The following is a 23,799-nucleotide window of genomic DNA, read 5'->3' as shown; positions in this document are numbered from 1 at the left end:
CACACATACATACACATACAGACACACACACACACACACAGACACACACATACACAAACACACACACATACACACACACACACACACACACACACACACACACACAGACAGACATGCACATACTATTACTTTTTTTAGGTATATACATAAACACGCAATAGAGCCAAATTACTCCACGTCATTTATTTTTGTAGAAAGCCAGTGCAGGCCTGAGCGGCGGTCATATTTTGTACCGCGATGCGGTACATCTAGTTTTATTACTGACTGTTTACTTGTCTTTAATAATGTTTGGAATTTATAATAGTTAGTCTAGTTGTTTTTTTCTGTGGTATTTTTGTTAAAACCATAGGCAAAAGTTCCTTTGTAAGTGTTCTCTTCTGATTTTTGTTCTTTAGGCTGCAACAGAATGTAAATATGTTTGATATCTAAAAGTTTGTCTTTTTTTTTTTTTTTTTTTACATTATTGAAATTGAAACTGGGAATCGATAAGATCGGAATTGATGAGCAGAATCGGAATCGGAATCACTAATATTCAAATGATACCCAACCTTCATAAACTGAAAACCCCATTATAAAAAGCCATAGGAAAATCTCAAGGGAACCACTGGCGAATTATTCTTCTAGGTTTTGTTACTCTGTAGTATGTTGATTTTATCCAGTTTACTTTAGACTGATTAAATTACAGCTAGCAAGTTATAACATCAATCAACACATACTCTTTAATTCTACTATTCAATCAATCTATCCATCCATCCATCCATCCATCCAACCAACCAAATCATTGCAAAAAAGAAATTGACCCTAAAATAACAAGAAAAAAAATAAATAGAAAAACGCCAATAGGATCTAAGACATAAAGTCAATATTAATATGACATGCATATCATTCACTGTCACATCAATCGACAATAAAAATAACAGAATGTGTCATTTTCAAGTCTGAAATCCCCAACACATGCTTTCTGGTTTTACGTTACGCAATTTGAGATGCATGAGAGCTGTGCAAATAATGGATTTCCGTGCCTTGCTTTATTTTAGGATCCAGCGGCGCACGTCTCACGTCACATGCGAAGAAAAGGTATCATGACTCATTGAAAACAAGCCGATGCGATAAGCACCTTGGTGCCCATTTTGCTTTGCCGAGCACCACGGTTTGTGTCCACTTTGAACCCTTGCTCAAAAAATAATAATAATAATACACGTCAAACCTCAATAGCAGCAGACCGGGCTGGTTTTCATTTATTTATTTATATATTTTCCTAACGTCTCCTGGCAATGCAGTGAACAAATAACATTTTGTACGAAAAGAGCCGCAGACAAAGGGAACACTGCTGGTGTTTGCCTCTTTATCTCCCTCGTTTAATTGGATTTCTTTGAAAGTTCAGATGAACCTCATGGGGCTCTCCTCTCGTTTTGCACCTTCACACTCATTTTTTTTTCCCTGCCTCTGACTGAAGCTGATTAAATCGCAGAGCCTTGCTTTAGGGGCCAATTCATGTGTCTCATGTCAGAGATGGCTTTGATTGATTGTTATTTCCACAAACACAAAACTATAGGGCCTTTAATGGAGATTCAATAATATACATAATGAATTTACTTCAAAACAATATTATTTGAGAAATAAGTATATGCATTTTTCTCTTTCCCATGAAGATGAAAGGCTCAATTGTATGTAATATAAACATATGCACATGGCTCAAGGCAAAAATGATGAATATATATAGAACATACAGTACTGGAAACTTAATATAAATTTAAACTAATTCAAACAGGCTAAATTAAAGCCAACGCATATTATGTTGTCTTCAAATGCACCTCTAAAAGCCTAAAAGTGACAGCACAATACTTTGTAAGACAAAGTTCTCATGGCTTTTAAATATTCAACATCTGTAATTATCTTGATCATAATTAAGTGTTGCGCACTCATTTTTAATTTAATTCTGTTGGGAATGAGATTCATCATCTTTTTATCTTTTTTTCTTTGTCTCCCTCCCTTTTTTTTTCCGTAACAACTCCATAACTCTCTGAAGCTATTAATCTTCGTTGATTAGACACGAGTGTCTCTCAGAGCCATCTGTACAAAACAAGCAAGCTCCTGAGAAAAGTTATTCTCTTCTTCTTTCACAACTATCAAAGTCAATTGTGAAATTGAGATATGAGGTAGAATTGAATACATGGCAAGCCAATGTTATATACAGTACACTAAAAATAATTATCTTAAAACTGGTCACACATATCAACAATTTAGTTGATGTTGTATTTTTTCATAATCCCTGTCAGTATACTTTGTTATTATAGTAAAAGAGCAAATAAAAAAAAATTAAAAAAAATGCTTTAAAGAAAAAACATTAATCAGAAGTCTTCCACTGCAGTACAGCATGGGGTTCAAACTCGAAACAATTTTTTGTGCGGGGAAAATTTTTAAATGTTATATTAATATCAACCAAAAATCAGAAGAAAAATCTTCAACCAGAGCTAAAGTTTCATTGCATTACATAAAATGTAAAGTGCAAGTGTATAACTCTTTACATCAATAACAATTACTGTATGGCTTAAAAGAAATTAATACTTTTATCCACCAATGATGCATTAAATTGATCAGAAGTGACTGTAAAGACTTTAACATTATTACATAAAAATGTCTATTCATTATTTTATTCATCACAGAATCCTGAAGAAAATTTATCAAGGTTTTTGGAAAAAAAGAAAATATGAAGCAGCACAACTGTTTTCAACATTGATAATAATAAGAAATGTTTCTTGAGCACCAAATCAGTATATTAAAATGATTTCTGAAGGATCATGTGACACTGAGGACTGGAGTAATGATGCCGCACTCAACTTTATGTAAAAACGTCAGTCTGTCAGTTTAAGACTGAATCTAGCTCATCAACCTCCATTTTTGTACGCCGCTGATATGAGTTGATTGCTAACACCACTCCACACTAATTTTCCCACGTCCCATCTGTCACTGACATTTCAACCTGGTTGTCACCTCAAGCCCACCATCGACAAAACTGAACTCCATCCCCCATCACTGCCACCAACCAATTCACCTCTGCTGAAAGACACAATGTCATAGCCTCCTGCTATATAAAAAACCTGGGAGATGTCCAAGATGACCTTAACCTTCACAGAGATGCACAGTCTCATGTAGTCAGGTACATTTTTACTATTGACAAAGTTTGGCTCACACTGCAGCTTATTCTGGCCAAGAATGACCAATTTAGAAATGAAAAAACAATCTGAGTGACATATATAGTGACAAACTGGTGTGTTTAGCATATATGCGCCTTGTCTATACACTGTCAGAAATAGGGGCAGTAGGAGTACATTTCTGTCCCCCAAGGTATAATCTACACTAACGTACCCCATAGAGCTTATAATTGGACCTCAAGGTACATATATGTACCTTTTTGAGGGTCAAAAAGCATTAAAAGGTACATATGTGTACCGTTTCTTTTAAAGGTTATCGTACAATATTGTACCCTTGAGGGTACAGCCCCAGTGACAAGCCACTGTACCCCTAAAGGTTCAATTATGTACTTTATTTTCTGAGAGTGTAACTGAAATCAATCTTACTATAATAACAGACCATTCTGTTATCTAAAACTGTTCTCCATGATAACTCGCAATGCCACTCAAGTCTCCATTAATGGTTGTAGGAAAAATAAGACTTTGAGAGAAGAATATCTTTTCACTTAAAAGTATTATATCACGGGTCTTGTCTGCACTGAAATAAAAAAGAACATATTTTCATCATATAGTCAGAAAACACTCAACAACTAGCTAAAACTGAGCCCTGAAAATGTCAAAGTGGTGACATTTCATCCAACAAGTATTCTGGGAATGCTGATTGCTTTTTTAAAAATGCTTCCTTGGAGCATACAAGAGAGTGCAGGGATTACAGCAGACATGAAGGTCACTCAAGAGGCGAAGCTTTGTTTTAAAAGCATTTCCTCACATAGCATGCACAGGAAGGTGATTGCACCAACGCAATTGCGACAGCTCTCCTGTTGCTCTGCCTTTAGAAGACTCTGTGGTGGTCCATCAGAGTCGGAACAATGGCAAGATTGGCTCTCTGGGGAGCAGGCTGAGAGACACGGAAAATCCTCAAACATTAAATGTGAAACGAGCTCACGGTGGCCTCGTGGTAACCTGCTCTCTGAGAATCACTTTAAGAGGCAGCTAAGGGAAGTGGGAAAACCAAGCTCTATCTCTTTAGCCCAGAAAGCATGTCTCTCTCTCGCACCTTTTGTCTTCTTCACAACTTCAGTCACTTCCTGACATTCTTAAAAAGCAACTAACAAGAGCAATTGGATGAAATGCAACTATTTTTACCATGAAGCAATGCTAAAACATCAGAGCTCATGCACGAGGTGGTGAAAATCAAAAGTAATTTGCAATGCATACAATCGGCACTGTATAATATTAGAAAAGCCATTTAATTTTCAAGCAAAAACTTTCTAAAGAGAGCAACTTTTCACATCATCACACAACTTAATGTTGTTCAACAGGGGATTTTATAAGTTCTGCCGCTGTGGAACGCAGACCTACTACGTTAATGTGTTGCTGTATCTCATTAATGTTGGAGCATCACGCTCTGTTGGGCGCCTATAATTCATTCTGTTCTTCATGCTGGAATACGACAGCTGCCAAGCTCTTGCAAATCACAGGGTGGTGAAAATCCCTGCGCACTGCACTTTCAGTCAAAAACACAGCGAGAGCGGGTGGATGGGGGCAGGGGACACATAACCCAGCCCTTTTCTTGTGAGCTCTAAAGCAAGGAGAGGGAACTCAGGCGGGAAGTGGGAGAAAACACTGCAAAGGTTATGAGAATAAATATATCTTTCTCTTTCTCTGGCCCTTGGTGACATACTAATGGTGTTCAAAACAAAGTGTGTGAGGATGAGAAAACATTAGTCCACACTTTTGAGGAATGCCATTCGATACATTTTAGTTTCCCATGTTTTATTTTGTAGTAAGCACTATTAGATATGTTACTATGATCTGTCATAAAATGATCCTAGAATGAAATGTGGATGGTTTTATACACATGAAATGTTTGTATCTTTCAGCTTTCATCACCAGCAGGGTGGATTATTGTAATGGACTCCTCACTGGCCTTCCCAAAAAGACCATAAGACAGTTGCAGCTCATACAGAACGCTGCAGCCAGGATTCTTAGCAGAACCAGAAAATATGAACATATCACACCAGTCCTCAGGTCTTTACACTGGCTCCCAGTTAAATTTAGGATTGATTTTAAAGTATTATTACTGGTATATAAATCATTCAATGGCCTAGGACCTCAATACATTGCAGATATGCTCACTGAATATAAACCCAACAGATCACTCAGATCACTAGGATCATATCAGCTAGAAATACCAAGGGTTCACTCTAAGCATGGTGAATCTGCTTTTAGCTATTATGCCAGCCGCAGCTGGAACCAGCTTCCAGAGGAGATCAGATGTGCTCCTACTGTAGTCACATTCAAATCCAGACTCAAAACACATCTGTTTAACTATGCATTTACTGAATGAGCACTGTGCCAATGTTCGTCCGACTGTTTGTACTGTACTGTATTTTATTTTTTATTTTTCTAAACTGTTTTAATTATTCTTATTTCTTTTCATTATTTTAATTTCTTCTATGTAAAGCACTTTGAATTGCCATTGTGTATGAAATGTGCTATATAAATAAACTTGCCTTGCCTTGCCTTGCCTAAATAATTTTGACATAATCTGTTGATTTTCAATTAATAATAATAATAGTTTTCCAAATTATTAACTAAGTTATTTACCAAAAACATTTAGTTGGTCCCACATTTTGTACCACATTACAGCCTGATTTATTTCCTTCATTATAAAAAATTGTGGCAATCAGGAAGTGACAATTTATAAATAATCTATTTCATTTCTCTCTTTTAATTTATTTTTTATTTTATACAAACGATGTTGAATGCACTCAGTAAACTTTCCTTGTTACTCATGATCAGTGATCGAACAAAAAAAGTTTGGAAAATATTCTGTCAAATAAATTATTAAAAATATTGTTGCATTATGTTAAAGGTGCTGTATGTTTTTTTTTTTTTTTTTTTGTTATTGTTTTTGATTGTACTAAAGCACAAATATACCATAACATGTTTGCAGAGATGTAGGAAACATGCTAGTTCACATACTTGTTTCTCCGTAAAACAATGCTACAGCCAGTAATTCTACTTTGAAATGTGCATTCTGTGTCAGAATGTCTATTTTTGTTTTGGACTGTGTGATCCCGCCCACTGCTAATTTACCCAATAGTATTTTGACACCTCAGGTTGCCAGTTGGTGGAAAACACAGAGTTTTGTTACCATGGAAGCCAGCATACAAACTAGATCAGAGATCGCAGATTCTACCTGACCTAAAAAGTCTCAGGATGCATCTAAAAAGTCAAGAGGCATATTAAATCAACTCATCAACTTCCAATGTAAGGTTCGTCGCCTTCCATTGTCAATTGCATTCATTCCTGTTGCATTCAATCTGGCAACTCGTGTGAGTGTCGAGTCTGAGGAGGAGCGGGAAACAACTCTCCAATATTTTGAATTTGGACTGCATTATCCATTTCAACCACTAGCTGTCAATATTACAGACTGCACCTTTAAATTAATCTGCTAAATCTCTTATTTGAATGCTCTTAATTAAAGGACTGAATGCAGATAATAAGTCATTTACACTGTCGTAACTGCAAGCACACACCAGTGTTTTATAGGGCTCAAATGAGATTAGGTGGCTTATTATTTTTAAACAGCATAGAACCACAAACAAACAGAGCAATGCTCTCAAAAAGTCAACATCTGTTCTGGATGCTTGATTTATAGTACGAAATTCCAGGTTCAGCAGTAGAATAAAAAAAAAAAAAAAAAAACACTTGAGCAACCAAAGGAGCAATTCACTTGCCATGAAACAATCTCCTGAAAATCATTCAAATGTTCTGTATAAAAGTCACTGTTCTGTATCATAGGCTGTTTTTCTATTTCAGTCAAGTGCTCTCATCTATAGCACGACACACACTCCTTCGCATTTACTGCGGGTGAGTCCACATGAGATGCATGCATTAAAAAATCGATAAAAAAAGTCAATAAAATATGTACAGCCTCTGTATATGACACTAAGAAAGATCTCCCAGAATAGCTGTTTGTAAATCACTCAAATGCATCAATAATTTCTATGTAGCTATTTAAAATGGATGGGGCAGTCCAAGGCTTTTGTTTTTCAAATCCAATCTTTTGGACAGAATATGCCCAATGTCATTGCGCAAGTAATCAAATTGGACCCATTTGTTCAGACACTGTCCCCAAGAACCTCTGAACTAAACGGATTTGGACGGATACGGAAATATCGGAATTTTGCTGCCTGTCTGAACAAAGCCTAAGTGACAGATCGTAGGGGTCTAACTTAGTTTATTCTTAGCTCCCTGATTCCTGCCTCTCACTCTCTGTCCCTCCTCTGCTGTGTGAAAACCAACTACATTCATTGCCACCAAAGTCAAAGCAATGACTTTGAACAGAAGCGTCCATCTTAAAAGGGGTTTTGCGGTTCCTCTTTTTGCTTCAGATTTCCTTTTTATCAGAAATTTTACAGGTTTGACAAAAATGTTCTTACCCAGACCAGCTTAGAAAACTATCTCAGCACATGAGAGAAACTCTAAGCAAGGAATCACATGAAGTTTGATTTGAAAATTGAATTGCAAGGAACAAAGCTCATTTGAATTTAATCTAGAACATTGTGACGTGACATAACGAAGCTTTGAAAACCAGTCTGAAACCTATGGACCCCCTAAAGGGACATGGTGGTGGAAAAAATATGGGATGGGAGAAAAAATATATATTTATATTCTTTTGCATTCTCTTGCAAAAGTGTTGCATTCCCCTGAGAAACTTTGTGTTCGCTCTTAAAAGTTGTGTGTCTGCCCAAAAAACTTTCACTGACAAAACCTTTGTGTTCCCTCGCAAAACCTTTATGTTACCCCAAGAACCTTTGCGTTAGCTCCCATAGTTACCCCAAAAATGAAAATTATTCACTCACCCTCATGTTCATTCCAAACCCATTTCCTTCATTTGTGGAACACAAAATGAGAAATTTTTAAGAATTTTTCAACTGTTTTTGCCCATTTGAAAGTCAATGGGTTCCAAAAATGACAAGTACCTGACAGAATTTTCATTTTGGGCTGAAGTATCCCTTTAAGAGACTGAACCCCCAGAATGACTCAGACACACTTATACATCTGACCCCCCAAAGAGCCTTTACGGACTCATTTGAAATGATTATTGGGAAATTAATTTTTCATTTAGATCACAACAGATTAATTAAAACAGTCAAAATTAAAAATAGGCCTTGCCTTAGGGTGGTGTATTATTTACTTCATTTGCATAATTCAAATGTCTCCTGATGGAGAACCACTCAAACCTGCTGGTGGGAGGTGAGAAACACGGCTGAAAGAACTCAATAACGACGGCGAAAGTGAGTGAAATATCTGCAAAAGTGCAGTTGGTGTCTCTCTGAGGTGACATTTAGAAACGCATATAGCCTGAAAATATCATGTAGATTTTTAAAAGTCACAAGAAAATTAACTGCTCAAGAATGAACTGTAATATTCAAACTCTCAAACATTTTTTTTTTTAAATCAAGCATTCTTTTTTTTTGTTTTTTTTTTTGTTATCAACACTTGAATATGGCATGTGAGAAAAAAAAATTATATTCTTTTGCTTTCTCCTGCAAAAGTGTTGCATTCCCCTGAGAAACTTTGTGTTCACTCTTAAAAGTTGTGTGAAGAAGTTGATTCTTCAAAGTTGTGTGAAGAATATAAAGATGTCTGTCTGAAAAACTTTCACTGACAAAACCTTTGTTTCCTCGCAAAACCTTTACTTTACCCCAATTATCTTTGTGTTCGCTCCCATAGTTACTCTAAATGAAACTTACCCACATTCAAGTGGTTTTATGAGCACACAGCCAATGTCTGAAAGCAACAGTAACCAGGGAGGTGGAGCACAGCAAAACATCAATTGGATAAATGGAAAAAACTCCTTTTTATATTAAACTGACAGTGTTGTGAGAACAGTGTGCTGTAAGATAAAGCAAGGTCATTGGTACACTTGCCTGCAGCCTGTTAAATCAGTACTGAAAAGATGCCACTGTGAATGTAGTGAACATCTCATCCATCATGCAGACCAGCTTCAGTGGGGTGTTTCCATTAGACGGCGAGGGCAGACTGTGCTGTTAGAGAATTATTTTTTGTTTCAGCAGTCAGTCTCCCAGGAGCTTCGCTCTTCTCCTGCTGCCACTCAGGTGTGAGTCTGATGAGCGGGATTACCAGTGAGGCGAGGAGGGCAGTGGATCTTGAAGGACAGGAAGGCATTACTTTCACTTCTTTCTCTCCATCGCGAGCACTTCTCTTCCTCACTTCCTCCATTCCTGCAGGTGTGCCTGAAAAATGAATGCTTGAGGGAGGAAGGGGGAAATTTCTACTTGATATCCTCCAAATTTTTTTTTTTTTTTTTTTTTTTTTTTTTTTTTATGCTAAGATATAAACTGTGAATTTTCTTACCACACTGCATGGAGTCCGCACTACTCTAAGAAAATTCACAGCCTGGTGCTAAAGTTAAAAACCATAATCTTCTTCATATGACCTTCAGCTGTTCCTTCTGGTCTCAACAGACCACCTAAAGACAACACCCACATTCCCAGTGGACGCTTTCGTTTTAAAAGCTTTAACTAATACAACAGAAAGTTCAAACTTGAATGAGAAGTTCAAGTTGGCAATTTGTTAAACTAATAAAGGTTAATGACGATGTCATGGAGGCAGTAGACCCAAGAAAAATTCCAGCTTGTCTGTGCGATTGTGACACAGTTGCTGCTTTTCCCCCCAGTTATATATTTACAATCTCTAATATGCGTTAATGGGAAATTGACAATTAGCTAAAAATGATAGCCTCGAGGGGTAAGCTAATTAGCTTAATGCTGTCTATGAAACAAAACAGGGTTTTACCTAGAATATGAGTCATTTAAAATAACCTATATCCCACCTCTGACATAATTTGTAAGGAGTTAGAATACTCAAAAATTAGGGATGGTTTCATGGTCTGAAGTATGTTTTTTCTTCTAATTCAATACACTTCTAACTCCTTATAAATTATGTATATATATATATAGCAGAGAAGTTACCAACTAATGGGCCCTTGAATATAACTTAATAAAAATAAATATTAAGCAGTATTCACTATAAAATCTTGATTTGGGGGTTTCTCGTGGGGGTTAGGTTTATCGGATTGAAAAAATAGTCAGGAAGTCAAAGGAAAATCCCTACAATAAAAAACAAACGTGTGTGTACTTAGCAATATTTTAAAGACAAAATTGTTCCCATAAGTGAGCTAAATCTGACAGAACAACCCTTTGGAGACATCCAAGGACATTCTTAACTGGATAAAGAATTCATAGAAAATTCCTTTAATTCATATAAAATGGCCAGTACATGGTTTTGGTTTAGTTCTAGTTCTTGTACCTGTTTCCATTGTTCTCAATTTCCCTCCACTCATTTTTTCTAGGTTACTATTTTGAGTTACACACACCTGTTTCTTTTTCTGTTGATTAGCATCCAATGTGTATTTAAGACCAATGTGTATGTAAGTTTTCCTTAAATCCCTGTCTGGTATTCTCAATGTTTGCGTTTCATGTGGTTAAGCAATTCTGTTCTCCTGCATTTTCCTGGTGGTATCTCGATTAAAGACCATTTGTTTTTGTACTCCATTTGTTGTGCGCTTCATTTCAGCCACATATGCTGAATGTCATACTTGGGCCAAATCTATATAAAACGTCCTCATAAATGTTAACATCGGCTTGTGAGGACATTTTAACTAGTTCTCTTTATTTTAAATGCTCCAAATCAGCCAAAAAAACCTGTATAATAATGTCCTAATAAAGGTTCATGTAGTTGCGCAGTAAAGCAGATATCATTATCTTAGTTTGAAAATCACTGAATCTATGAGAGATCCTGTCTAATGTCTTCAAAAGCGTGTGTGGGTGGATGGGTCTGATTTGATAGATGCTCCTCATTCTTTAATTTTATGCACCAGCACCTCCCTGAAATTGGATATGCAGACAGAATATGTCATTCTTCGTGATCGATGCCAGTGGGAGTTTGCTGCCAGTTAAATAGTCTCACGAAGCCAGACCTTCAGACTGATGGCAGAAGGTTTGGACTCCATGGCAGCTTTCATTGGCCAAGGACCACTCAAACGCCGTCTGACTGATATGTAAAGCAACCAATCACAGTTCGTTTTGTTCCGCGTCATGTTTAGGGGCGTGAAAATGTACCGTCGATGACCCTACAATAACAGACTGGCGTGTAAAACTCTTAGACTCATTTTAAAGAGTCTATGCAGCGAACTTTATATACTTCACATACTTTGAAAATCCAGCATTTAGTTGATCCTGATAAGCGCTCAGTGTTACAGTTGTAAACACGACTGTGTTCTTCTTCAATGATGGGGTTTGGCCTCAGGGAATCTTTGTTTCCAGGGGGACCGTTAAAGAATGCGACACACACGTCTCCTGGACATCCTGTAGAATTCAACTAGTCAGATGGCGACTTTGAAAAGTCTCAAGTGTTTCGAGTTAAGTGTGCTATATTCATCAGAAGTTGGGCATGACGTCTGAGCCTGAGACATCCAGTTAAAGCTCAGTGGTGATGTCTGCAAAAATACCCATATCAGAACCTGATGTGATTCAGCAACTGATGGGCACATCACAGTATTACTTACCTCACTCTGACTCAAGCTGTGTTAATCACTTAACAACTTTTTCCAAAGTATAGATCTCAACAAAAACTAAATGGATGATGCTTTAAATAGTTCAACCAAAAATAAAATAAAATCTACCATCAATTACTCATCCTCATGTTGTTCGAAATCACAAAACAATTTTAGCATACAATGACAGTGAAAGGGGAACAATGCTGTCAAGCATCATGAAAGAAGTCCATATGACTTGTGTTTCAAGCCTGAAGCAAAACGATTGGTTTATGTGAAAAACTTAAGTTAATAATGAGCAGTATTGTTATGATCTATTATTATCATATAAAGGAGGCGTGTTTGTGCTGAAAAAAGGACAATTTAAATACTCACAGCATAGCACATTTAACATCCGGTGATTATGGTGATTGGTGATTATGACAAATGTTGTTAACCCGAAATATAATAAAGTCTTCAGTGAATACATCTCTCAATTCTAGCAATTGCCAGTTATGTTAAATCAACATTAATTACCATTTAGTTAATAAGTACACTACTGTTCAAAAATTTGGGGCCGGTAAAATTGTTTTATTTTATTTTATTTAAGAAATTAACACTTTTATTTAGCAAGGATCCATTACATAAATCAAAAGTGACAGTGAAGACATTTATAATGTTGCAAATAACTTCTTTTGAACTTCCTATGTATTAAGGAATTCTGAAAAATTAACCAGCATTAAAATTATTCAGCACAACTGTTTTCAACACTGATAATAATCATCATCATGAGAAGCAGATCAGCATATTAGAGTGATTTCTGGAGGATCATGTGACACTGAAGACTGGAGTAATGATGCTGAAAATTCAGCTTTGCATAAAAGGAATAAATTACATTTTACAATATATTCAAATAGAAAACGGTTAATATAATTGTAATAGTATTTCACAATATTACAATTTCTACTGTATTTTGATCCAATACATGCAGTAAAGTATAACATCCTTTCAAAATCATTAAAAAAAGAATTTAAGGACCACAAACTTTTGACCAGTAGTGTAGATTAGAAAGTAAATCAGTCACAGGCTTATTTTCTCTAGCTCAAGACTACAATGAAAAAGTGAAAAAAGCTTTTCTATATGACCATAGACCTGCAACAACCAGAAGCAGACAATCACTCCGAGTCACATCCTGCCAAAAAGTGAACATTCAGGGCATCATTCCATGTTTCTGCCACTCATCTGGCCTTCCAGCATCAAACTTTGACTTGCAAGAGACCTGTGAGTAAAAAAAAAAAAAGAACTACAGGAATGATGCTGTTTCACCGCTCTCCTGCTTCCCTCTGCCCCTTCTGTTTCTGTCAGACTCAGAGGTTCACAGGAAGTAAGGTGACAGGCTCTGACACACGGCCTCTCCAGCATGTGTGTGCTGCAGCTCCTGACTGAATATGTGTGTGTGCCATCATGCTAGCCGGGTTTGTGGGTGCTGTCAGAGCCCAGCATATTGTGCAACAAGCCGCTATTTTGCCAAAGACGAGAAGAGGAGATGACACAAGGTGGGGGGTCTCTATTCTCAGCACAGGGGTCTGTTCTCGGGCCTGGGGCTTTACGAGTGTACAACAGTCAAATGACTCAAGACTCTGCTTGCGTTAACAAGCAATCTGGAGGTCCTCCTTAGCACCAACACAAACAGAGAAACTCCTGATTAGACCCCCTGATTCCCAACAACGTCACGCTGAGAGGCTGCGGATAATTGTGGGTCAATCACAGCGCAGGACATCTAAAAATACAGCTTCACCACCAGCCTCTGATGCTGACATTCAGGCTGAGCGTGTCACGAAGAAGCTTGCTCTCTGGTGCCAGGTGGCACAATGAGGATCCAGGAGGAGTTGAGAGAGCCGCGGAGACATCGGGGGTTGATTTCTTCACACCGGCAGACAGGGAACGTTGTCCATCTGTCTCTCAGAGAGGCAGAAGAAGCTTGGCACAAAGCTACAGAAAGGCAATGGCCGCATGAGATAATGAGCGCAGATGTATGAACTTTTATAAGGAAACACGGGATTTGTTCACAGGTCTGAGATATAGGGACTAGTTATCACACTTCTTTTCTGTATAGGTACATATCTTAAAGTCTTGGCTACAAAAAAAGAAGTGCTTTTCCACCATTATTGCTTCCCAAGAAAAAAAAAAAACATAAATTTTAAAACAATTATTTGGCAAATAAAAATGAATGAATGTTTCCATGTTTCATATACACTCACCTAAAGGATTATTAGGAACACCTGTTCAATTTATCATTAATGCAATTATCTAATCAACCAATCACATGGCAGTTGCTTCAATGCATTTAGGGGTGTGGTCCTGGTCAAGACAATCTCCTGAACTCCAAACTGAATGTCAGAATGGGAAAGAAAGGTGATTTAAGCAATTTTGAGCGTGGCATGGTTGTTGGTGCCAGGCGGGCCGGTCTGAGTATTTCACAATCTGCTCAGTTACTGGGATTTTCACGCACAACCATTTCTAGGGTTTACAAAGAATGGTGTGAAAAGGAAAAAACATCCAGTATGCGGCAGTCCTGTGGGCGAAAATGCCTTGTTGATGCTAGAGGTCAGAGGAGAATGGGCCGACTGATTCAAGCTGATAGAAGAGCAACTTTGACTGAAATAACCACTTGTTACAACCGAGGTATGCAGCAAAGCATTTGTGAAGCCACAACACGCACAACCTTGAGGCGGATGGGCTACAACAGCAGAAGACCCCACCGGGTACCACTCATCTCCACTACAAATAGGAAAAAGAGGCTACAATTTATAAATAAATTTATAAATCTCTGATGTCCCCGGAGTGTGTATGTGAAGTTTTAGCTCAAAATACCCCACAGATAATTTTTTATAGCATGTTAAAATTGCCACTTTTTGGGGGGTGAGCAAAAAATGTGTCCCTTTAAATGCAAATAAGCTGGTGCCTCCGGGAGAAGACGGCAGAGCTTCATGAGCTCGTGCTCCGCTGTCAGGACGCACTGAAAATATCTGAAACTCTCAGTGGCGGCGTTCAGTTCGACCTGGAGTCGGACAATAATGCCTATATGCTGCATGGAGATAGAACAGGTATTTTAGTTTAATTACGATTATAACTTCATATTATATTACAATGCAAAAACAAAACAAAAGAAAACACACATTTGAAAAAATATTAAATAATTGTATATTACAAAAGTATTATTATGTTGGTATTTTAGTTTGGTGGACAGTATTTATTTATAAAATAAAATAAAATAAAATAAAATAATAAAAAAATAAAATAAAATAAAATAAAATAAAATAAAATAAAATAAAATAAAATAAAATGAAAGTGTTTGAAACCAGCATACAAAACTCACATTTCTATAATTTGTGATTTCTGACTCAAAACCTTACACTAAACTACCATTGTGATTTGAATAAAACATCACAACAGCATTAAAAATGAGCATGATTGCAATTACGAATTATAGTACTAGAATAGCATATCTTCACAGGAGAGATGTGAATTTGATTTACACACCATTTTGACTGTCACCTCTTATACACACCTTTTTGAAACCGTATCGCTGCTTCATTTGTATAGTTTCTTAAAGCTGCTCTTCTCTGCCTATTTGTAATCATTTGTGTGCAGCACACACAAAAACCTGCCACAAGCTTATTTCTTAAAAGATTTCCCTACCGTGAAAAGACTTTTGTGGCATCTCTAATTATATATCTGTTGTCCTCACATGTCTTTTATCCCTGTTGATACACTGAAAGACACTTTTCATAGCTACTTTGTCATTCCATTCCATGGTTGACTGAACATTTTTTCAGACTCTAATTTCTGCTGCGATTTTAGACACCTTGCCCTAGGAAAATGTTCTCAGTGCGTGGCATCAAAATAGAGACAAACTTCCTACTGGATTTGCATCAGGCTGTCAGACGCTGTTGACGAATGACAGAGGGAGTGAAAGGCCAGACGGATCTTTTACATTGCTGATCAGCGCTCAGACTTCTCCAGACTTCTTTCAAAATCTCTTGAAAGTGCACGTCAACTGAGTACACAAGAGCCCAGGACGAAGATGTTAAACTGTGCAGAATGTTGTGGCCTACTTAAGCGCTACTATGAACAAAATGACAAATTTAGACCATAAAAATGATTTGTCACTGAGATTTTTTTTTTACATAACATTCAGTATTTGCCAGATTTAAGTGAAGTTGATGATGTGCAGCCTATTCATTGCAGTAAAACAATTAAAAAGTGCTCATGTAGGCTACTTTTAAATAATACAATTATTCTATGCACAAAATAGAAGTCTCACCACTAGGGATGATACTGACTCCCAAACTCGATTATACTCAGCACGAGGAATGAAGGCCATAGGGAAACCATAATAAATGTAGCGCGTTCATACTCAAGCATCACGTGATTGTGATCATTTAACTTCCTGTCATCCAAGAACTCAACATTACACCTTCTTAATGGCCGCAAAAGCCCCATTCAATTCCCCTGACCTCCTCCTAACCCCTCAAACCTCCAGCCACAGCTGTCGTGCCGCAGCTGCGTGCCGCCCAGAGCTGGAACAGTTTAACACCGCCTGCTAACTGCCATCGCCCACCAAACCCCAAATCCCTGTGAGTATATACTTCACCACCTCTGCACTGAGAGATTTACTTTTCATCTCAAAGACTTAAACCTGTTGTTCTTTGATCTGTACCTTCCCTCCTCACAGGGAGACTTGTGAGAAACTTGCTATGCCTTTGCATGTCTTCTGTGAGAGTGAAAATGACTTGAATGCCAACTCAATGATTGATTACATGCGATGAGAGTCAGGTAAGGCTGCATTTTTAGCATCAAGGCAACAGCTATGCATGTTTTCAAACGACTCGCTCATGGCGCAGTGTTTTGTCTCAATCGCGGTGATAAGGAGAACATGGTTTGAAAGGTGGCTTATTTCAGTTGGGGCACAGGAGAGGACGTATATGCACAGATAAAAGAGGTTGATCTAGCGAATACTTTTCATTATGCATGGAGGGAACCCTGTCTGAATAGCAAACCTTCCTCTGTTAGAGTAATAACAATGTATTGTTTCTACTCCTACAAATCAACCTTGGCGACTCCAAGGGAACATTGCCATCCACTTTCATTGCGTTGATGTAGGGGACAGGTACCCTGATGGTGCACTAACATATACTGTAGTAGGACATATTCATGTATTAGCATTGCTTACAGAAACAACATTGTTAGTGGATTTAAGGATATTCCTAAGATATAAAGGCAGTTGTGTATAAAGATTAATTTAAACTGTGAGAGAAAAATGAAATGTGTTATTACAAAGAAAGTTTCTAAAATTAAAAAAGTGTGTTTTTATTTGTCATTGCACTAAAGGTAAAACTATTTATTAAAATATAATCTGTAAAAAGCAACCAAAACTCCATATACTGTATATACACAGTCAAACCAAAAATTATTCAGACACCAGATACAATTTTTTATAGTTTTTTCCTATGGGTGCAGGACACTATAGTTCATTTATGTAAGTGAAGATAGCAAAATAAAGTAAACTGTGAAATATTATACCCAAAAATTGTTCATACGGTGGACTACCAGTAAAATTTATAAAAGATTTGGGACCAAAAATTATCCAGACACTTTGACCTGACCATATTTTGCTGAAGTGTTTTTTCTTGAATTGCTAATGCGAACTTTTTACACCACAGACGGAACGAAATTAAGTCTTGCTTGGTAATTGGTTGACCTAAATTAGTATTATCTAATTGTGTACTTGATTTTAACAGCTGACAGCTGACAGCTATTCAATCGAATTCATTTGTGAGACAGTCTAACAGAAGGATGGCCAAAACCAGTGAAATATCAACTGATTTGAAGTTCTTGTCATATTTTATTACCATTTTCTAAACTATAGCGAATAAACTATGATAATGTGAGAAACGTTGAAGGTGTCTGAATAAATTCTGGTTTGACTGAATGAAAAAATGTCGCTTTATATATATTTATATATAATTTATTTTGATAAGTAACATGTCAACTAAGTCTCATTATAGTATAGGCTGTTAGGTGTAGGGTTCGGGTAAGTTGATATGTAGTTGCAAAGTTACTTATAGACAGTAGAATGTCTGTTGTGTGAGCACCAAAATAAAGTGATACCAAAAGCAATAATAGCCACTAAGCCCTTATGCATGCATTATATTGAATGAGGTCACCAATAATTCCAACTGTAGTATCACAAAACTAGGGCAGCCAAACACATTGACAAGACGACAGCCGAGCTCTACTACCATAACTGAGACCATAATAAAAGAAATGCCACTTCCATGTCACTCTTTTGTGTTGTGTAAACTATCCTATATGTGAGTACGTTACAGACACAGGGATTTCTATGATGAATACGAGGCTTATGGTTATGAACGCAGTTTAATCAAGAGACTTTGAGAGAGATGAAGGCAATCTTCCACAGAGGGCTGAGAGATGTGGCTCATGCGAGTTTGAGACAACAGCGAGAGAAATGGTGATGCACGGCAATGCAGGCCTCTGGAAACTGTAGGTGTGGAGCTGAAGAATAACTGGATGGTAATAGGGGAGGAATTAATCTCTTTTACCTGCAATAGATTTTCCAAGAAACCAATTCAGCTCCACATTTTAGCCTGCCTTGTGGAAACAAGGCCATATGGCTGAAATGGAGTCAGTACAATGCAGCAAAATAGAGCAGAGAAAATCATTACTGAGGAACTGGCTGTTAAAAAAAAATACACTCAGCTACTAGATTGTTTACTCTTTAACTCCACTGTAGATCAAGTTTCCATTTCAGGAGGCATCTGTTGTTTTCTTCCATGCCAGTTGGGTCAAAAGCTAGCTGGCTGCAATAAACTGCTTTTAGCTTAGACTGTGAGAGCCGCTCTGTTTTTAAAAGAGGGTAAAATACCAAGTTCAAATGGGACTCTGGGTTTTGACGGGTTCAGTTTTAGATAGCGTCCCCTGACAGTTGAGATCCGAGTGCTTTGATGTGCCAGAACTGTCAACTCTGACGCTCATCTAAAGACTTTTAACTGAAGTCCAACGAATTCAAGTCAGCCATCAAAGCCGCTGTCTGTTTGGGAGAAGCCCAAGAGTGCTAAAGAGTAGCCTTGGGAAGGACTAAATCAATGGCATAAAGCTGTGCTATAATCGTTAAGACACATTCTGAGAGTCTAAGGAAAGCCTGGCGAATAACTGAAATAAAATTCCATGACCTCTTGCATTAGTATGAGGTCATTCAAATATTTTGGTGCCAATTGAAGTAACCTTAACCTGACTTTACATTCATCACTTTAAAAATGTAATACTTATTGGCAATGTTAAAATGCTTCAATTTGTCTGTATAAGGCTGAACTACGTGAAATCTGTTAAGAACATTTGACGGGGCAGACTATACTATCACTCATAAAAATATTAGCTATGCAATCTCCCACAACGCAACACTGTGATCTGTAGAACCAACCAATCCAATCAATCCACCCATGTGTATCCACCTTATTTTTGCAATACCGAAGTTATTTTCTGCTAATGTGAGAGACTTCCGGTGTGTTTACGATTATAATAAAACATTTAAATAATATGATAACAAACACCAAAATATACATGTCATATATAAAATCAACCCTATATAAATATCAACCCTAATAGTATGGTAAATGATAAAAAAGGTAAAACACAAAAATGAGTTTTATTCAGTAAATATGACTGAATTGAGTTAACAATCACAATTTATCAGTCACTCTACTGCTGACACATTTATTCAACTCAGTACATGAGTACTGCAATTTATGAATATTATAAATGTGCTTTGTTCCTCTCATGTGTGTTGGACTCAAACAAGCGATTAAATGAACCAGCACAGGGGGTTGGTTTTTGATGAAAATGCACATTCTGCGGCAACTGCTAAACAGACTTCAAAAAGCACTTCACTGTGTTCTAACAGGGAAGAAATTACATTCAGAGCACAATAATTAAGAGCAGCCAATAGCATTTATTATAGTCTGTTCTCCCTTGATTCAAGTGCTGCAAGGCCAAGTCTTCAACTGTCATTATTTCCGCTGCACAAAATAAAATAAAAAATAAAAAAAAGTGAAGGAAAAGGAGTGTAACAGGGCTGAAACCTCCCTCAGGTAAACAATGAGAATCTCCCCCATCACAGCTGCAGACGCACACCTGCACGCCTTTCATTGGCTCCTTTCATTTGACAGTGACTCTGTGTGTGTGTGTGTGCGTGTGTGTGTTAAGAGAGAGAGTAAGTAGGGTGAGAGAGTAGAAAATGGAGAAGGGAGAAGAGTGAGAAAAAGAGGAATGCGGCTCTTGCTTCACTAGTTTCACAGAATGACTTGCTCTCACCGTAATGTGTTCCTCACTGATATGTTCCCACTCAGGTTAGCAATAATTCACCCCCTCGTACTTAAACCTTCATTCAGAACCCCATTTTGTTGGATCACACATCATATCTGTAACCTCCTTGACTTCATACTTTTAGTAGTTGCTATGAAATGTTTTCTCTTTGAACAAATACGCAAATATATTTGCCGTACTGTCAGGCTGTGATGAATGGTGTTTATGAAATCAATAGGACACCATTTACCTTCCTAAAGCACATTCCTGGCCTTAATGTGCACAATATATTAGTGCATGCTATTCCAAGGGGGAAAACTGAAAAACAGTTATTGAAACATTTTAAATGACTGTTGTAAGTAATTCCTTTCTAATCTAGAATCTTGCCAAATGTTAAATGCAAAAATAAAATAAAAAAAAATAACCTTTTATTCAGTAAAGATGCATTAAACTGATAAACTGTGACAGTAAAATGTTTACAATATTAAGCAGAAAGGATGAAATCTATGCGCTCTATAACGACTGCATATATATAGGGTGCATAGATCTGTAAAAACTGAAGAAAAACATAGCACATGCAAAGCAGACATTTAACAATGTTTTCAACATTGATAAGAAATGTTTCTTGAGCAGCAAATCAGCATATTAGAATGATTTCTGAAGGATCATGTGACACTGAAGACTGGAGTAATGATGCTGAAAATTCAGCTTTGATCACAGGAATAAAACACATTTTAAAATATATTAAAAGTGTAATAATGTTTCATTATATTACTGTTTTTACTGTATTTCTGGTCTTTAGAGACTTCTATCAAAAACTTAGAATAGTAGTGTAAATGTAATGAGTATACAGCATATTTAGAGATTACATATGAAAGGTCTCAAAAATAAGCTGCAAAAATAGAAGACGATGACATGGAATTCCCAATACATACACTCTAAACATGTGTTCAGGAGCTGGATAAGGAGGGGAGGTCAAACCTAATTAAACATGAGCCCCTGGTGTCATAGCACAGAGGTCAGCGAGTCTGGATAGGTGGTTCAGAACTCATCCAGATAACAGCTGCATCTGAAGAGGACACACACTTGTCTCCTATAGGGTTCGTGATGAGGAAATCAGCAGCTGCTAGTGATCAACATGATCAAAGTGGAGCATTCTGTAAATTATTCATGCTGCTTTGAGCTGCTGAGTGTGTGTTTTTAAAGTTAGATCTAGGCTGGACGGTTTTAAACAGTAAAATCATTTCTATGAACTTCTGCTAGTATGTAAATGATGCGTTTGCTTGTTATTAATAGTTTAATGATGCTAAAATCGTTCGATGTTTTGTGCTTTTCTGTTTTGTAAACTAAAAGGTGAGTCTCAAATTGTCCTGTATCTGAGCCGCTACTGTGAGTAAATAACCAAAGTCAAGCCCCTTTTCTTATCTAGGGTTAACTAAATGTCAAAGATGCTGACATCCACAACACCGTAAATTCTTATCATAACTGACATGACATTATTTAATAAACGAGTCTAATCGAGGTGCAAGAAAATCCGTCAAATCTTAATTAACCAAGTAGAGTGAAGTGTTTGAGTCGTGCCAAGAACACGAAACTGTGACTGGATCTAACACCTCTGGATGACATGATCGCTCTGTCCGGAGAGTTCCAGGACCCACACGTGAAAAAGACGTCGAGTTGCTCGCTGTGGTTGCATTCACACAGCACAGTTTAACTGGACTCAAAAATTCATTTATGCCAAAACCTTCACATCAAATTTACTCAAATACAATTAAAACATTTGATTTTAAGTCATTTCACTCATGAAAGACGGCTGAAGTGATTCTTGCTGTTGCATTCTGAATTATCTCTGCATTCAAGAGAGATGTTTGCATTTACAGGAAATGCCTCTAAATGAAAAAAGGAAAATTGAAGGGAGAATATAAGAGCCAATAGGAAAAAAAGTGCGTGCTAGTTCAAGAGATTGTCACGCTGAGAGCTGCAGCACAGAGAAGCCTGCTGAGACCCTCTGTGGTTCTCTCTCCAGCTGACACCGCCCAACATTGTGTGGGTGGCAGCCTATCCCAGGATGCATTGCAGTAACAGGGTTTCACGCTCCAAGGGCATACTTTCAAATCCAAATAACTTCTGTTAAAAGTTTTACTTTTTAGAGTCATAGATAGTTTGCGTTTGTGATCCCTGTCATATGTTTATCTATGTTTAATAACAACAGCAACTAGCAAGGAAAAAACCTAGCAGAGCTGCGATATAGAGAGTGACAGCGAGGAATCTTTGAAAAGCTGAAGTTTAAAGAGAAAGAAACTGGCCCTCAAGTGTCAGAACTTGTTTCTGAATATCTGTTTGCTTTAGCAAAATAAGACGAGGGCTTGCATTTTTTCATGAGTCACAGAAAAATCACAAGTATCATACTTCATAAGTATGTCAATGGAATACTGAAAATCCTGATGAATCTTTGCGCATTTCAATTAATAGTAAAATTCCATGAAATTGAATTTAATAATCCTTACATATTACTCATATTATGAATTAAGAATTTTAAATGAATAAAAAAATTGTAAACATTTTTTTGTGAATATGAACCACATAAACTAAATGGTCCATTCCCTTGTTCCATTAAGATTTACTCAAAATGTTTTATTAAGCTCTATTTCTTTCACTCATTTAAAATTCTTAATTCAAAATATGAATAATATGTAAGGATTATTCAGTTACATTTTATGGAATTTTACTAATAATTGAAATGCGTAAATCTTGAAAAGGCTTCAAATTTTTTGAGTGTAACAAAGAAAAATCCCAAATAACATGTTTTTAATATCTCACTTATTTCGCCTAGACAGCAAAGAGATTTAATTGAGTCTTTTTCATGCGTTACAACAGACACAATCATCTTGAATTCAGTCTGTGTAAGTATGTAAATGCATTTAGTGAAAATCCTAAGAGATGAAATCTCTATAGTATTTTAATTGTTTCTCCAAAACAGCAATGAGATTAAACAGAGATCAAATGGAGTTTTTCGCTTACGCCTCATAATCCTAAAATGTTTCTCCTGAGAAAAAAGACCCAAGCAATTTTACATACTGTCTGTATGTTCGGTATGAAATTCTCAGTGTCTGAAACTGTGTTTGATTGGCCAAGATACCATCTGCAATGAAAAGTCAGAGGTCTCAATGTTAATTCAAGCATTTCTTATCAAAAGTTAACACAATCAAAAGATCTGAGCTGCTATCCACGTTCATTTCATACAGCTCTATGCTCTTACTCTACAATTATATATTTTATTTTTACAAGGAATTCTAAGAAAAAAACTTGGCAAAGGTACGTAAATGAAATATCTGAGAACTGCTGAGATATGAAAGAGTCTTTTCTGAACAACTAAGTTTCGCTGGGACAGTGTGCCGGGTGCAGAACTTGCTCACTCGTTCATGTTGCTCTGGCCAAATATGTTCCTTTCTTGTGTCTGACAACATGGTAAATTGAAAGTGAAGGGACATTTAAAGTTGTAGTCACAGCCGTGAATCACGCAAGGCCAGTGTCCATGTGTGCTGCTGTTGACCTTTCACTGACTTCCCTGCTTTCACACGCACACAGACACAGATGCAAACATAAAGAGAAAGGCGTAGGCTTTGGCATGTTAAAACCGATCAGTTC

General features: G+C 37.0%; 1 protein-coding gene across 4 annotated transcripts in view; it reads right to left on the bottom strand.

Moving 5' to 3' along the window:
• Positions 1-23,799, bottom strand: part of pcgf3 (polycomb group ring finger 3) — a 148,052-nt gene that overhangs the window by 30,927 nt on the left and 93,326 nt on the right. Inside the window, exon 9 of one of the 4 annotated variants that reach the window (XM_079892640.1) lies at positions 9,431-9,466. The exons of the other annotated variants lie outside the window; for them this stretch is intronic. Coding sequence (XP_079748766.1) covers positions 9,440-9,466 — 27 coding nt within the window. The 3' untranslated portion in view covers positions 9,431-9,439. Of the gene's footprint in view, positions 1-9,430; positions 9,467-23,799 lie in introns of those variants that run through there. 4 annotated transcript variants of the gene reach the window in all.

The sequence above is a fragment of the Squalius cephalus genome (genome assembly GCF_949319135.1).
Source record: "Squalius cephalus genome assembly, chromosome: 14".
Lineage (NCBI taxonomy): Eukaryota > Metazoa > Chordata > Actinopteri > Cypriniformes > Leuciscidae > Squalius > Squalius cephalus.
This window is presented reverse-complemented; position numbering and strand designations above follow the sequence as displayed.